At 39.1% G+C, this 17125-nt stretch overlaps 1 protein-coding gene across 9 annotated transcripts in view; it reads right to left on the reverse strand.

Annotated features, from left to right (window-relative positions):
* Nucleotides 1-17125, reverse strand: part of FAM13A (family with sequence similarity 13, member A) — a 261528-nt gene that overhangs the window by 42602 nt on the left and 201801 nt on the right. For all 9 annotated transcript variants that reach the window (XM_005862767.2, XM_005862766.2, XM_014536858.1 and 6 more), the window contains 2 exons: nucleotides 5203-5279; nucleotides 4780-4822 (listed from right to left, as the gene is read on the reverse strand). In XM_005862767.2, the coding sequence (XP_005862829.1) occupies nucleotides 4780-4822; nucleotides 5203-5279 (120 nt within the window). The remainder of the gene's footprint in view (nucleotides 1-4779; nucleotides 4823-5202; nucleotides 5280-17125) is intronic.

A 17125-nucleotide genomic window follows, 5' to 3' on the forward strand; every position in this document is an offset into this window, starting at 1 on the left:
CCAAGTATCATCCATGTTCTAAAAGATATACCCAGTGTGCTAACAAACAAATAATGAGAGAGCTCACCTTGCCTGGGGCCTCAGGTAACATACCTCATTAGGGTCAAGGAACAAATAACTACGTCTATCCATCTGGCTGGGTTGGGCTTTTTCTATCCCCAGACTTTATTGATCCTGCTCCTTCTCTGGCTTCAAACAGTTGAAAAATTTCCCTACCCTCCTCCCTCCCTGCACAGGCCACAGATAAGTAGCCTGACAGCTTAGCAGAGCCAGGAATGTCGAGGTCACAGAGTGTACTGAATAATGCAGTTTGCACAGGAAGGAACCACACACTGTTAATAGAAGGACCACATGGAACCATAAATATTTACTGTTTGGCCTGACAAGAGAGGAAAATGGACATAACAAATTTTCAAAATCTATGTGAACTGCAAAGCTTCAGTCATCTTTTGAGACTGGATGGAACCAGAAATGAATCTAAACAAGTAAAGCCTTAGTTTTTCTGGTTCTAACATTATAACCAATAACAAAATCCTAAAGCTTCCATGAAATACAGTGAATTTGAAATAACAGAGCCATCCATTTCATAAATACTTGTTAATGGGTCTATTTCGGAATCTATCTCAGACTTTCTCAGGGAAAAATGAAGTCTGCACTTAGGATCTTGTGATCAATATTAATTCTCAGCCTTGCCTTCTCTCCTTTCTCCCTCGCTGCTTTTCTTTTCCTTCTTTCTGCTTTATTTTTTTTTTTTTGAAGCAGGATTATTTATTATGAATGTCTTGTTTGTTATCGAAGGTATGCTCTTAAGCTCTCCTAAGCAGTAGGCTTAGAATGCAAAAAGAATGTAAAAGTATCTTTGAAGAATTTAACCTTCATTAACCTTATACTACTGACATAAAATCTCCCCCAGATAATATGCCCTTCCATGTAGTGAATAATTCTTACATGGTTTGCTTTTTGACAAAGTGATTTAAGTATAAATTTATAATTTTACTATTATGGATTTTATACTGAAGCATAATATATTTCCATAATAGAAAATAACTTATCAGAAGGAATCAAATAGAAGCGTAAGGTATAAACTCCATTTAAACAGAAGTCTGAAAAATCTGTATTTTCAGGGATAATTTTTAGAGCCTAGAATTTGCTAGTTTTAAGGATGACTTCTCTTCGGATCCTTTCAGTGGTTAATTTAGTTTAAAAATAAAAGACAATAATGTGATGAAGGCCTGGGGTGGGGCAGGGGCTCGGTGGAGGGGGGGCAAAGAGGGGGGGGGAAAGGAGGGTACATTTGTAATACTGTCAACAATAAAAAAATTATAAAATAAAAAAATAGAAAAAAAAATAAACAAAAGAACATACCCAAATAAATCATACTTACAGTGTCGGCATTTTGAAGTGACTCAACTTTGTGTTTCATTATCAATACGTCACCAAATAGATTTTAGAACAAACCATTTAAGAAACTCAGATAAGGCCCTGGCTAGGTAGCTCATTTGGTTAGAACCTTGTCCTGACACACCAAGGTTGTGGGTTCGATCCCCAGTCAGGGCACATACAAGAAGCAACCAATGAATGCATAAGGAAGTGGAACTACAAATTGATCTTTCTCTCTCTCTTTCTCTCTCCTTCCAGCCCCCCTCAAATCAATCAATAAAATTTTTAAAAAGAAGAAACTCAGATAAAATAGAAAATGGATAACTCTCATTCACTGTCTGAGATTGCAGCAGACTGCGTAAGATTAGTAGCATAATTATAAGAAATTAAAAAGATGAACAACACAGTTGGCTAAGCCCATTTTCACTTTTCAACACATTCATTCAAACGAAACCACATTTAAGGCTGCAAAATGATTACTTAATAAATACAGTTGCATTTGTATCTGCATTTGCCTTGGAGAAGCAGACTCTGAGACAAGCCTCTCTTTACAGAGCATTTGAGGCTGAAGGTCAGGGTTCCTCATTCTAATGGAAATAAATTCTGGTCAAAACAAGAGAGATAAACCACCTTTCCCTAACAGGTGTCATATGCTGTATCTTGCATGAAAGTGAGAGTTTACAAGGAGAATTTAATAGACAATAATATTAACGAAGATAAAATTTGCCTTAATGGCCCTGGCTGGTATGACTCGGTTGAGCGTCATCCCATGCACCTAAAGGTTGCTGTTTCGATACCCTGTCAGGGTACCTACAAGGCAACTGATGGATGTTTTTTCTCACATTGAGTCTCTCTCTCTCTCTCTCTCTCTCTCTCTCTCTCTCTCTCTCTCTCCCTCCCCCCTCCATCTCCCTCTCCCTTCCTTTCTCTGGCAAATCAATAAAACATATTTAAAAAAAGATTTTTAAAAATTTGCCTTAATGGAAAATTAAATTGGAAACATCGTCATGTAAATTTTGGCATCTCAATCTGATGCTGTAGGAGCCCTGAAAGAAAATATTGGCTCAACAGAATTTGAGGAGCAGTAACCAAAGTCTAGATTTATTTTTCATCTCTGAAATTTAGAAATTATTGTGGTGTTACCAGAAAACCACATTAACTATTTCAGTTGGATAATGTTCTAGAAAGTGCTACATATATTAGAAAGTAAACAATTACAAAACAAACAAGGGAAAGAAGTTTTAAAAAGGAAGATGGGTCTTTCACAGCCCTTCAAGAACGATGTATTTCCGTCAGTGCAAGAAGCACGTGCCTCCGTGAGTAGAAACACAATCCCACAAGACAATAACCCAGTGATGTCTTTTTCCTCCTTTGGTGCAGTTGTGAAAGGTGACACAAGAGCTTAATCTAGATTTTAACTCACTGCATAGTTTTATCTCCTAGCTAAAATTATTATGATGGCCATGATTATTAATAGCGAATGCGTAAGGAGTGCCAACAGTGGGCTAGGTGCTGATTAGTAACTGCACATGGGTGGCACATGTAAAAATAGGTCCTGGCAGGTAAAAAAGGGTTGGAGATTCTTTCCCCATGATTCAGCCACGGCCACGGGAGCCAGCCACAGAAATATCAAGGCAAACTGAGTCCAATATGAGTTAAGTTTGTGTGCCAGTTGGAATTTATGAGTTAATGTTATGAAGTTCATCCACAAAGGTTGCCCTGCACCCTTTGAGCTCATAAAGAATAACAGGCACACAAGGGAAGAACTGAGAAGACCTCTTCAGAAGGCTGGCAAAGCAATTTTCTTTAAAATAACGATCAATGGCATGATAAGTAGGTGCTTGCTGTGATCAGAGGAGGAGAGCAGAGAAAGGATAAAACCAGAAGGAAACAAAACAACAATATCAAGATACATGAAACTATGTATAGGGAAACTATGCTCTGAGAAAAGGTACTTAGGGACAAGAAAAGAATGTCAGCTTGTTGCGTGGGTCCCATGGAAGGCAGCTGGAAATGAGAGATGAAAGAAATGGCTCAGAAAGAGGCCATTCGTGAAGTCAGAAAGAGGAAGCGTTTCCCTACTCTTACCTGACTGGGTTAATGAAGAAGTATCCATGACAAGAACTGAATAGAGGATTATGCGGAGCCCACAGCCATTAATTTCCAGCATTTTTATGGCAACTTTTACATGAATGTGCATTTTTCTAGGAAAGGTCCACAGCTTTTAGATCTGTAATCTGCTAGATTATAAAACCCTATGGAGGCAGGGGCTGCAGCTGCTATGAAATCCCAGCTCCTAGCCCAGTACCTGCACATAGTAGAGCTTAATGTAAGTTCTTGAATAAATCCATCAGTGAATTAGGTCCGTGCCCAACAAAGATTAGGATTTACTAGGTTAGAGGGAGAGTTCTATGTATAATTAATATATCAAGATCAGATTCCAGGTTGAGAAAAGCTTTAATTCTTGCCAAAAAGAAAACACAATAAGAAGAAAGGTGGAGTTGGAAGCATGAGGCAGTAGTAGAGGACATATACACACGAATGAAAAATGAAGCTGAGCACACGGAACGGAAGCCAGAATTGGGAGCAAGGGAACCAAATGCTCGGGTCAGCCTGGTGATGGCCTCCGAGGACAGCAGGGAAGCCAGGAGAGTCACCGAAACATTAAGATATAGACGACATAATGGAGTTAGGTATTTTTTCCATCTTGTCTACTTAAAATAAGATACAAAACTCAGAAAATGAATTGGATTTAATAACTCAAACTGATGTTATGATAATCTGAAAGTTAATGAGATAATCCCTGTGAGAGAGCCACTAAAACTCACTTTCTATTTCAATCACTTAAAAATGCATAAAATCATGGAAAACCCAACCAGGAGCTTTGATGTTTTGTTTTATTTTATTTTTAAATATATTTTTAATGATTTCAGAGAGGAAGGGAGAGGGAGAGAGAGCTAGAAACATCAATGATGAGAGAGAATCATGGATCGGCTTCCTCCTGCACGCCCCCGACTGGGGATCGAGTCCACAACCCCGGCATGTGCCCAGACTGGGAACTGAACCGGGACCTCTTGGTTCATAGGTAACGCTCAACCACTGAGCCATGCCGCGCGGGGCAATGTTTTGTTTTATTTTTAAGAAAAAACCTAAAGAGAAATCTCCATGCTACTCAAGTTTATTGTGCAAGTAAAAATCAAAGAATTGAAAATGCAAAAGAATGGCATTCTTACGTTTTCTCAAGTAATATTTATGTCCCCATATTTACTTTTCTAACCAATCACAGTCCTGCCCCTCAATCTTATTACCCCTTACTGACAGGCTAACAACGCTTCCCGTGTGCTCTCAGGAATATACCAAGTCCTGCCACAGTTACAGTCTTACTTGTTAGCGACTTACCTCAAAATGCTGGCTGTGGCCACTGTCTTTTTCATTTTCTTTCCTATAAACAATAACAAAAAGTGTCACAAAGTGTCAATCTGTTTTATAACAATGCTTTTCATCCACTGAAATTATAATTTACTTTAAAAGTAGGCTGAGTAGCTCTAAATAAAATTCCTATAAAATTCAAAACCGAAAGAAAACAAAAAAGTGATAAAAATAAAACAAAAGTAGAAATACAAACATGAATATGGTATTTGGCTTTAATAGCACCAGGGTAGATTTTTTATTCTAAGTATTTCCCTTGCTATAAAATACTGCTGGTAAACATACAGTCCATTAATTCTATTCATTTTAGTTCTTATAATGCACATTGCATTAAGTAAAAAAAAAAATCTATTCAAACTCATAAAAAATACGAGGAGAAAATTCTAAAATTACCTGTCATCAGACATCAGTTCAATATGATCAGGTCTAGCACTCTCATGAGATGGGGTGGAGTTGAGGCTTTCCATATTCTGTAACAAAACAAATCATTGGGTGCCCAGTAGAAATGGTAAGAAATATGCAACAGCATACTCTGCCTTCTTTAAAACAGAAAAAATTGATAATATGTAGATATAACTAATTCTTGTCCTTGTATTTCTATGTTTGTTAAAACTAGTAAAATGATGACAGTTCATTATTATACACTGCTTGCAGAAAAGTGTATATTAAATTTTATCATTTCTTTAACAAAGATATCTGACAGCACCACAGAAATGGACATTCTGTCCGATAGTGTGCTTGTTAGGTACTCTCCACATTTTATAACTAAACATAGCAACACTCAGGTTGTCAGAATATGAGGATGGCATTGGAACTAGAATAGAGGAATCTGACCTTGAAACTGATCAAAAACTGATGTTACACTCCTTATTTAACAACTTTCATACATATTGCCAATATGATCTGGGGTAATATATAGCTATGCTTTAAAATACCCATAAAAAGAAATGGGGTTGTCTTAACCTTCCTGCAATCCTTAATGTTAATCTTTACATCTGCTAAGATAAAAAATACAAATGGGAAACCTACTTTGAATGGCATGTATTTCATGCTGACCAGGAGGGCGTAATGCTTATCAGGAGGGATAGCTGCAAGGTTTTTTGACTGCCTCTGTGAATACCAGGCAATGCTTTCCACAAACAATTCGGATGACTGAGCACAGAATAAGTAAGCATTCCCCATGAAGGAAGATTGTAAATAAGCAAATGAGCACATTTACATTTAGCAGACTCAAGAACATAACTGCCTTAGAGACTTGGATCCGAATACCATTGAACTCAAAGATTCATATCTGCAATAAAAGTCATGAAACATAATTCACCTATTCTGTGTCATTGAAATAACCTACATACATATTGAAGCAACATGTATTCACCTACATATTTATAACCCCCCATTATGAAAAACTCTTTACAAAGTAAATTTGACTAAGGATCACAATACTCCCATAAAACTGACATATATTTAAAATCTCCAAAATAAAACAACAACAACATACAATTAGGATAAAAAAACAAATCTTTGACTTGGTAAATGGATGAATTATTTTCCTTTTATGTTGGTTTGGCCAACTTGTCTACAATTCTTAAAGTTTAAAATACTAGGCTTCATCAAAGAATAGAAACTAAGGGAAACAGCATAATATAATAGTTATAATGGTGGCTCTGGAGTCAGAATGTTTGGGTTTGGATCCTAGTTTTATCATTTAGCAACCATATGACCCTACTTGACCCTCAATTTGCCCATGTGGAAAATGGAGATGGCAACATTACTCAGCACAGGGGTGGTCATGAGATTAAATGACATAATACAGTTAAAGCAGAATTATACCTGGTACATTTAATGAATATTAGCTGTTGTTGATATTGTTATTCTTTCTAAAACTATGAAACCCCCAAGGACAATATTTTACTACTTGTCCACAGTGAAGATGATGTCCCAGGAACTGAAAGACTGTTTGTGTTTGCTACTGAACAAGGATTTACATGCTGAGATAATTTACACCGTTAGATAATTTTAGAATAAACCCGAGAACTTTAAAAAAATGACAATTATATTCCCGTCTTTGTTACTCTAAAGCTTAAGTAGCTTAGGTTACAAGAAGCCTCTTTAAAATGGCTCTCATTTAACCAAAGCAGAATTGCTCCTATTACCTGGAAGTGATCTTCTTGATAAAGGGTGATGTATCTATGACAAAGAATCTTTGTTTGTTCTCATAGGTAATCTTTAATAGATTATCAAAATCTTTAGTGAAAGATCTAGTACAATAGTATTAGGTTTTCCTAAAGTTCTGAAACATGAATTCTTAGAGAAAGCATAACCAGATCATTTTAAAACAGTGTCAATAACATACTTTTATAATGATATGCAAATGACTATTTCCAAAGACATACAAATTTTTAGATTAAGGCTAAGAAATATTCAGAAAGGGAGAACAGAAAATAGGCCATAATAGCATTACATAAATGCAAAGATATTTCCGTAGGACGATGTCAGAAGATTGATTTTTTTCCTAACAGAAAGAACCAAGATATAACTGATATAGGTTTTGAGATTTAAAAAGAAAAAAGAAAGAAAGTATAGATAGGTATGTTATACAATAGGAAGCTTTGCAAAAAGCAGTTGAAAATGTGAGAAAGTTTAGCTGATCTCCAGGGATAAAACAAGTAGTAACTTCTTCAACCCCCTCCCCACTCCACTTTTTTCAAAGTGTTTGGTCCAAATGTTTAAGAACTCCCCAAGGACCCGAGTTTTCATAGATGTAACTGACAAATGGTGACTTTCCGCACTGTTCAGTCGTCCTCTCTAAAGCTTTATAAGAATTCCTACTTTCATGCCGTCCTCCACACATTTGAGACTGTTGAATATTCATGGTCTGCTTTTACAAAGCAGCATGCAAGTACACAGTGTTCCTTTGCTAAGGTAGTTGGATTGCCCTCCTATACCTTTTGGAAACAGGAACATGTGAAGAATGTGTTACAACTGGCAACCTACCTCAATTTTTTTCAGAACGAACCTAACAAGGGTAGTAAAGATCTATGAATGCAGTAATGAAAATACCTATTTCTCTGGGAGCAAAATGTTTTATAAATTCTGACTTCCATTCTTGCCTAGGATTTAGAGAGGTAAAATTAAGATAAGAGATAATATCGTAATTCCTCCACTTCCTTGAGGTGGGGAAAGGGATGAATGTAATGGTCAGGTCAAAATGAAGGCTGAAATATAGAATGCTTTCATTGTATGAGAAATATGCTACTGGACTTTCAAATGTTCTGTTGTTGTTATTAGTACTTGTCTTAGGAGAAAATACTGGCTCAATGCCTTTTGAAGGTTTTGAACTGTTTTATGTCCAAAACTCTTCTCTAGGTGTGATAAGAGCAGCTCATTAATGTTTTCATTTATTAAAGGTTGAAGTTAATAGAATTCTTACAAAAATGTTTTATTGCATTAACTTTTAATATGCCTTCTAAAGTTGTAATCTTTTAAATAGGTAATTTAAGAAATAGCAAAGAACAGAGTATGACTTTGTACTATAATGAAATTGCTTCTTGAGTTGTATTTTTTTTTCAAAGTCAGGTAAAGCCTCATTTATAATGCAGAAAATTTTGCCTCATATAAGTCCTACGAGTGACTTTCAAAACACACACATTTGCTACGATATAATTTATTTGGAAAATTTTTGAGTGTCAGAAGGGACATTTAAGAACTATACTTTTAAATTATAAAAGAACCTCAAATTTAAAAAGAGCAAAAGCCTCTAAAAAAGCTTTAGGCTGTGGATTTTATTTTCAATTCTTACCCCCAGCTCTGTTTTGGCATTGAAGCTAAGGCTTAAAACCTGTTTGACCACTGAAGCACATGAAACCACTTGGAGCAAAAACAAATTTGTCTTCTAAAACTGTAAAATGCTGACAAAGCCTTTATAGAGGACACCAAGAGAAAAAAAAAAAGAAAAAAGAAAGAAAAAAAAAAAGAAATGCCTTTTCTCAATATACAAACAGCTCAGTCTGACGGCTACATGGAATGCTTCTAGTCAAAACACGCTCATTATTCTAACCTTGAGCTCTAGGAGAAGGAGAATATTTGATATATTCTCATTAACAAATGACGAATGGCAGATTTGAATCTCTTTGTGTTCCCTTTTGTACATTTTACTGCTTAAAACTATATAAATTAACCCATATTAAAAAATAACTACTGGCACTGTTAAGAGATGCCTCTGGAAGAGCTTGCCAGCTGTCCACCCAATTCCATCCTTTTCGTCCACAGGACTGCATAGCCACATGCCCAGCAAGAACACATCCCCTGGCTCCTCTGCAATGGGAGATGGCCAAGCGACCAACTTGCCTCCAACATGATATGAGAAGCAATGTGTGTGGCTTCCAGACCTGGTCATGACACTAACCCACCAGGTACATGCCTCAGCATTCAATTGCTCTATCTCTCGCTCTCTGAGGTGGAATGGAGATGAAAACCACCAGAGTGCCGGGAAGCTATCTGCTGAAGACGGCAGAGTGGGAGTTGGCCTGGGGCCCTGAAAAACTGTATGGAGCAAGCCCTCGACTCCTCTCCCCAGCCCGAAACTCCTGCTCTAGACGGTCACAGAAGTAACGTTTACTATGTCCAAGACATTGTGTTTTGGGTCTTTTTGTTATACAAGTTACCCTAAACAATATGGCAACTGTTCACTCACTCTTCCCCCCAGCACATGTTTAGTGAGTGTCTAACCATCTGGGCATGGGGGTGCAATGGTGAGCCAGACACACACTTGTCCTTGTCACCATGACACTTGTATTTTGGTTACTGCTCCAACTGCAGTTTGTTACATTGTTTATATTACCTTGATTTTTGTAATAGGTTCTATCTGAATACAAATGTAAACATAAAATTCAAGGCCAGCACATTCTTTTCTTACTCAATAGAATACAAGGAAAATGAATCATAGATGTGTGTAAAAACATGATGAGATTAAAAAGTTAGAAGCTGTGGTACATCTGTGCAATGGAATACTACTTGGCCATAAAAAGAAAGAAATCATATCTTTTGTGATAGCATGAATGGACCAGGAGAATATTACGCTAAGTGAAATAAGCCAATCAGAGAGACAAACACCATATGATTTCACTCATGTGTGGAACAAACAAAATAGAAACAGACTGACAGCTGTCAGAGGGGAAGAGGGCTGGAGGAGAGGTTAAATAGGTGAAGGGATTAAGTAAAAAAAAAAAAAAACCAACAAAACACACACCTCAGATACAGACTACAGTATGGTGATTACCAGAGGAAAAGGAGGGTGGGGGGGGGGGGTAGAGGAGGGAAAAGGGGGATAAATGGGGACTGAAGGATTTTGGGTAATGAATACAATATACAGATGATCTATAATAATAAAAGCATAATATGCTAATTAGACCTGACTTCACGAAACCGGGGCTGCGAGGAAAGCCGTTGCCGGCAGCCGGGGGAAGGAAGGCCTACTCTTATACAAATTTCGTGCATCGGACCTCTAGTGTATTATAAAATTGCACACTTGAAACCTATATAATTTTATTAACCAATGTAAACCCAATAAATTCATAGAAATCTTTTTAAAAAATGTAGAGTACTCACTTTTCTTAGATTATGAGTAGCCTGTGGTTAAAACACAGGTGCTATGTGAAGGAGGCAGCGGGGAAAAACCATTCGAGTTTCTGATGAAACGGTCTTTGAATCAAAGTAATTTGCTATCAAAGCTCTCTACTCATCCACTAGGTCCCAAACCCTGTCAATTACTCAAGAACACTGATACTGCAATGGACCCTTCTCTTACATCATCATTTCCCCCTCTCTTTTGGCCTAGCTTATACTAATGCTGTATAATATAACCGTCCTTTAAAAAGACTCTCTTAATCTTGCATTGTTTCCAGCTACTATATCAATTTTCTTTATTTCCTCCTACACTCTCATGAACCCAGGCTCTTCCTCCCTTCTCCAACCAAAATAGCTCCCAGCGAGGCAGATGTATGTTAGCTGGATATTATATGTGAAATTATCATGTACCTACTATTCCAATTTCTCTCTTCTGATTTTCTCTTGACTCAAATCTATAAGGCTCTTGCCCCCATACTGCACTGGAAATTGCTAGCTGCTTCCCTTTAAACTCTTTTGCATGTATCTTCTCCTCCACCAATCCTCTACAAATTGGTATGTCCCAGGGCACAGTCCTTGGACCCTTCTCTTTGTTCCGTCCCTAGGGGCCAGCTAGGGCTATCTCAAAGCTTTAAATACCCAACGGTGTGCCAAAGACTCCCAAGCTTATTTTACTTATCCCCTAAACTCCAGATTCATATATGTAACTGCCCACTTGACTTGTTTTTTAATAAACACCTCAAGCTCAACATATCCAAATGGAATTATTGATGCCCCCCTCATTTACCCTTGCAACAGTTTCTCTATCTATGGCACTCCATCCTTCTAGCTACTCCAAAAGTCTTGGAGTTATCTTGCACCCCTCCCTGCTTCTTCACATCCCAAATACAACCCATTAGATAATGCTCTTGGTTCTACTTCAAAATATACTGGTATCTATAGTCTGACCACTTCTTACTACCTCCATTGCTGTCATTCTGGACAAAACTGAGTATTAGTATTATCTCTTCCTTCGATGATGCCAATTATTCTGCTTTAGTTCTTGTCCATCTCTCACCACCTCTGGGCTATTCCTTACACAGTTGCCAGAGTGATCCTTTCAAAAGGTACATCAGAAAATGACTTTCTTCCCTTTAATCCTCTAATTGTTCATCTTACTCCAGGTAAATGCCAAAGACCTAAAAATGGCTGTAAAGCCTTAAGTGATCATGGCCCTTGCTTTGTCTCTGACCTCATCTCCTATAATGCTTCTCCCTCAACTCTGCTCCAACCATAGCAGCCTCTTGTTTATCCTCAAAAGGTTAAGCCTTATTGCCCCCTCTGCCTGGATAGTCTCTCTAGCTATCCTGATGGCTCACTCCCTCACATCCTTCAGGTCCCTGCACAAGTACGATTCGCAGGGAAGCCTGACCTGAGGACCTTAATCTATATAACACAATCCTTACCTCCCACCCTCCTACTTTGTTACTCAGCTTCGTTTCTCCCCACAGCACGTATTGCCATCTGACTATTTTCCTTGTTTCTTCTCCCTCTCACCCTTTGAAAATGCCAACTTCAGGAAGGCAGAAAGTGTGTCTCTGATTACCTAAATTTTGCTTGTCAAATAGTTTCCTGTTGCATGCTTGAAGGAATGAATAACTTTAAATCTGTGGTTCATAGGGTTAGCTTCTTTACATTATGTTGACACCACTCAGAGAATCACTGTCCTGTAGTTTTGGTTTTTTATTGTTAATCCTCACCCGAGGATTTTTCCCTATTGATTTTTAGAAAGAGTGGAGGGAGGCAGGGAGGGACAGGGACAGAGAGACAGAGAGGCACATTGACTGGTTGCGTCCAGCACATGCCCTGACTGGGACATGGATGAAACTGCAACCCGGGCACGTGCCCTTGACCAGGAATAGAATCCGTGACCCTTCGGTGCTTAGGCTGACGCTCTAACTACTTAGAAACACTGGCCAGGGCAGTCATGTAGTTTTTGAGAAGAGTTCTGGCTGAGTTGTGCTGCACTGAAGACAAGAGTTGATAGTTTCTGCATTTGGTAGATGATTGTTTTGCAGTAGCAGGTAAATGGTTTGAAGAGGGGAGAGGGCAGAGACTGGAGGCTTGGAGATATGCTGGTGGCTGTTTCAAGGTTCCAGACTAGTTATAATAAGGGCTTCGGCTATGTAATGGCAATACAAAAAGAAAAGGGTGACATACATCACATTTTTATAGTAGAGTCAACAACATTTGACGAATTATTGAAAAGTTGGAAGAAGGATTAGGGGTAAGGAAAAGGAAAGGACTTTGAAAATGACTAAGAGGATGATGACCTGATAAACTCAGATGGGTATCTTGAGTGAAAAGAGATCAAAGAGAAAAAGACAAGTTTGGTTTTAACATGTTGACTTTGAAGTACTTTCTAGGGTGAACTGCAGAGCGCATCGATTAAATGTTGATTTGGGCCCTGGCCGGTGTGGCTCAGTTGGTTGGAGCGTCCTCCCATGCAGCGAGGTCCTGGGTCAAATTCCCAGTCAGGGCACGTGCCTAGGTTGCGGTTTGATCCTCGGTTGGGGTGTGTTTGGGAGGCAACTGATCGTTGTCTCTCTCTCACGTTGATGTTTCTTGCTTTCTGCCTCCCTTCCTCCCTCCCTCTCTAAAATCAGTATTTTTTTAAAAATGTTCATTTGGGGGGAAAAAATGTTGATTTGGAAGTCATTTGTAAAGAGATGACATTTGGCACCATGAAAGTGGAGAAGCTCTCAGATTAAATGCTGGTAGAAAAGAGATAAGAGACAGAAATCTGGGTAACATTTACATCCAGCTCTGCTTTGTGGGACATTAGCCAGTGAAGGATGCAGCAAAGAAGAAAACAGTCATTGTGGTAAGAGGACAAGGCAAGGTCACCATCACAGAGGCCAAGGGAGAAAGAGTTCTGAGAAAAAGGGACTAAGTATCAAAAGCACCACAGGCCGTAGGGAGGCCAAGGGTCAAGCATACGTCACAGCACACAAGCCTTGCAAGGCCAGCTCCAACTGCAGGTCGGTCCAAGAGAGCAGTCTCTTCAGAGAAGCGAGTAGAATCCTGACGACAGGGGTTGATGAGCAAGTGCGAAAAGAACTGAAAATAACAAGTATGGACTGTTCAAAATATCTGATGGTAAAATGAAGGAAGGAGACTGGAGATCAGAGCAAAGGAAACAGAAAGAAATTTAAATATGTACTGTTTTCAGTTTTTCCTGTTTTGTTTTGTTTAGCATATTTCATTGCATTTAAAAAAACACACACCGAGGGTATTAATATCCCCGATTTTACAGATGAGGGAACTAAGTAACTGGGTAACACGTTCACTTGTATAGCTATTACATGATAGACAACGCAGCAGAGGTAGGATTATTGGATAAAATGCATGACTGAGTTATGGCTTTTGATTCAAACTGTTACTAGGCCAACAGAAATGAGCCAATGAAGAAAGCAATGGTGTGTGTGTACCATACTAGTACATGGGGGTGGGGTGCGGAGATGGAGGTAGAAAATAGAATTTCTAAAGATACGCCTTAACTTTAGGATTTAGAAAAACCACTTTATCATTTGACCAGGTAAGAATATAAGATGAGTGAAGACGTAGAGAAATTTTGCAGCAGGAGGGAGGACACTTGCTGAACCACCAGCCAGCTGTCTTAACTCTTCAAAGTAAACCAGGAGACAAGTTTCCAAGAGAGACTGAGGGCACAGGCATGAGCTAGGGGTTAAGGAGAGGAAAAGGTTGAGATTGTGGCAACAGAGATAAGGCAGAACATCTAATGTCACCCACGGCCACTAACTTCCAAGCTCTGAAATGTCTGTGGTCTCTGGTCCTTGCCGGCCATGACAGCCTTGGAAGGTGAAAGGACAAAGGTCAAAGTGCCCGGACTGTTCCCACTTCAGAGATTCCAAATCTGCAAGATGTTTTTTTTTTAGGTCTACAGCATATTGTCCTCTCTGGCTGTGCCGTGGGCTGTGAGATCACTGTGAAATGATTACTCACAGTCTTCAGTTACTCTCCTCTCATTTTCTGTGGAAAATAGTTTTTGCTCCCATCTCTCCACCAAAATTGCTCTCTTATTAAGTGGCCTCCAGTTTGCTAATTCTAATAATGGCCATAGTCAGCCTTCTATTTGATCCATCATCTGACCCTCTTTTCACTTAGCTTCCTAGACAACAAACTCACCTCATTTTTCTTCTACTTGGCTGGTTGCTCCTTTTTAAATCTTTTCTACTGGTATCTTTTTATCTCCCCATCCTCTCAATGTTGGTACGCCTCAGGCTCAGTCCCCGAGGCCACTCCTCTTTTCTGTCCACACTGTTCCCTTGGTTGCTCACTCAGGATACTGGCTTTCAATAGCCTCTATCTGCTGATGACTCCCACACTGTATCTCCAGCCAGGATATCCTCCCTCAACTCTAGGCCCAGAAACCCAGTTGGCCTCCCTCCTCTGAGATATCGGATGGGCAGTTCAATCCTAACATGTTCAAAACTGAACCCCGGACTACCCCCCGAACTTCTGTCTCCTCCATGTCAGTAGACTGGCAACACAAATCTTTTAGCTGTTCAGGCCCAAAACATTGCAGTCTCTTTGACTCCTCTATTACTTTCATACCCCAAGGGTAATGTCAATTCTACCTTCAAAATGTATCCAAAACCCATCTCCTACTTCATGACTCCAGCATGCAGTGCTGCAGGAGGGACCATTCACGGTTAGTTGATGTGAATAGTGCTCCCTGGGGTAGTGCGCTGTACAGCCTGCAAGGTGGTATGTGCCGGCTCTGGCATCACCTGCGTTGAAGCCACAATCATCTCAAACCTTGATGACTGCAATAGCTTCCTGCCTTGGTTACTCTGCTTTTGCCCACTTACTGTCTATTCTCAAGGTAGTAGTCACACCAAAGTTCAGTAAGTCAGACCACCATTCCACCTAGGCCCTCCAGTGGATTCTCACCTCACCCAGAGTAAAGGCAAAGCCTTGCAATGATCTCTGAGGCCTTACTTAGTCTGCCCTCTCTCCCTTTACCTCTCTCACTTTGCTCGCTCTCTTTCAGCCATGATGGTGTCTTTGTGGTTTCTTGAACATTCCAGATGCATTACTGCCTCAGGGCCTTTGCCACCTGCCATTATAGTACGTCCTTCTATGGCTTGGTCCTCACTTCCTCTAGGTCTTTATACTCAAATGTCAAATTCTTGGGATATCTTCTCTGACCACACTATTTAAAACGGCATCCCTTGCCCCCTCACAATTCCTATCCCCATATCCTGCTTTATTTTTCTTTCCAGTAGTTATCACTATCTAATATGGCCTATGTTTTACTTGTTTTCTTGATTATTGTCTGTTTCCCCTATTAGAAGGTTGGGCTCCATAAGGGCAGCAAGTTTTGCCCGCTCTTTTCACTGTTGTATCCCCAAGATACTTCCTGGCACATGGAAGGCATATAATTACGCACAATACTTTTCCCCAATCTATGGAAACAAATGTTTAATCAGGGTGTAAAGAACTTGACATGGAGTAGAAAAGGACTGTGAAGGAGGGTTGGGTAAAGTAAAATTAGAAGATTAAAAATAGTGGGAAGTTAAGATGCACAACCTAACTTTCAGGATGTGGTCTAAATACTAGTCACTGTTATGTTCTCTGGCTCTTAGTTTTGTGGTTACCTGTGAAGATGAGATTTAAAAATTCATGGAATATGAGAGTTAGGAAAGATCTTAGAGAATACCCTCACTTTATAGATGAGGAAAATTTTTCTAAGTTGCACGGGCAGGATTTTAAGTTATTCATTGCAACAAAGACACAGTCCACTTTGCTCACTTAACATGTGACAGGCACAATTCTGGAATGTGGAAACTGGCAACTAAGGTGGGAACATAAGTAAGACCAACATGAAATTAGGTTTTCCCATCCAAATGTTTTTAAACAAAGACTGTGTCCATAGTTTTTATCAATCAAATACATATTCTAAGGAATAAGTGTATTTTTCCACTTTTATTAGCTGTTACAACCTAGATAATTTAAGACACTATCCTCGGTGAAAAAAAGATTATTGATGGGTTCAGTTCCGTGAAAAGGGATTCAAACAGAGAAGTACACTCTTTTCAAAGAAGCCAAGAGTCAGACTTTTAGTCACTGTAATTCTCTTCAGCAGATAAGCAAATCATGGGCCAAATAAAGAGCTAATGAAGTTAGTATGATTTTTAAAAAACTTTACTGTTCCCCCAAATATGAATTAAGTCAATACTCAATAACATTTACTGGGTCATGAATGGTTCCAGGGCTTATACTTGTTATCTGAAGAACTGTGGCAGATGAGGTCTGAGGTAAATGACTGCTCTCTGTTCATTCCAGCTGATCAGTTAATTTCTAGAAACAGAGTATCAAGACATTTTGGGGGAAAATTGAATAAACAAGCTTTCCCTGGATTTGCATTCATGTGTATTTTACTTAGGGCAAAATCTGGAATCTTCTGTGAGCACGTGCAGAAACTGACAATGAAAAAAATAGGTGGCCCTTAAGTGTTTCTAAATGTATGGACCCAGCATGGAGCTAACAACTGGGCAGAGATAAAGGAGAGCAAGAGGATTTACACACCGAACAGTGGGGATGTACATTACCTGTTTTTATTAGGAACACCAGTTCATGCTATGCTATACAATCTATCTCCCCTTTATATCTTTTTGAAAATTTT

Source organism: Myotis brandtii, unplaced genomic scaffold (genome assembly GCF_000412655.1).
Source record: "Myotis brandtii unplaced genomic scaffold, ASM41265v1 scaffold1675, whole genome shotgun sequence".
NCBI classification, from domain to species: Eukaryota; Metazoa; Chordata; class Mammalia; order Chiroptera; family Vespertilionidae; genus Myotis; species Myotis brandtii.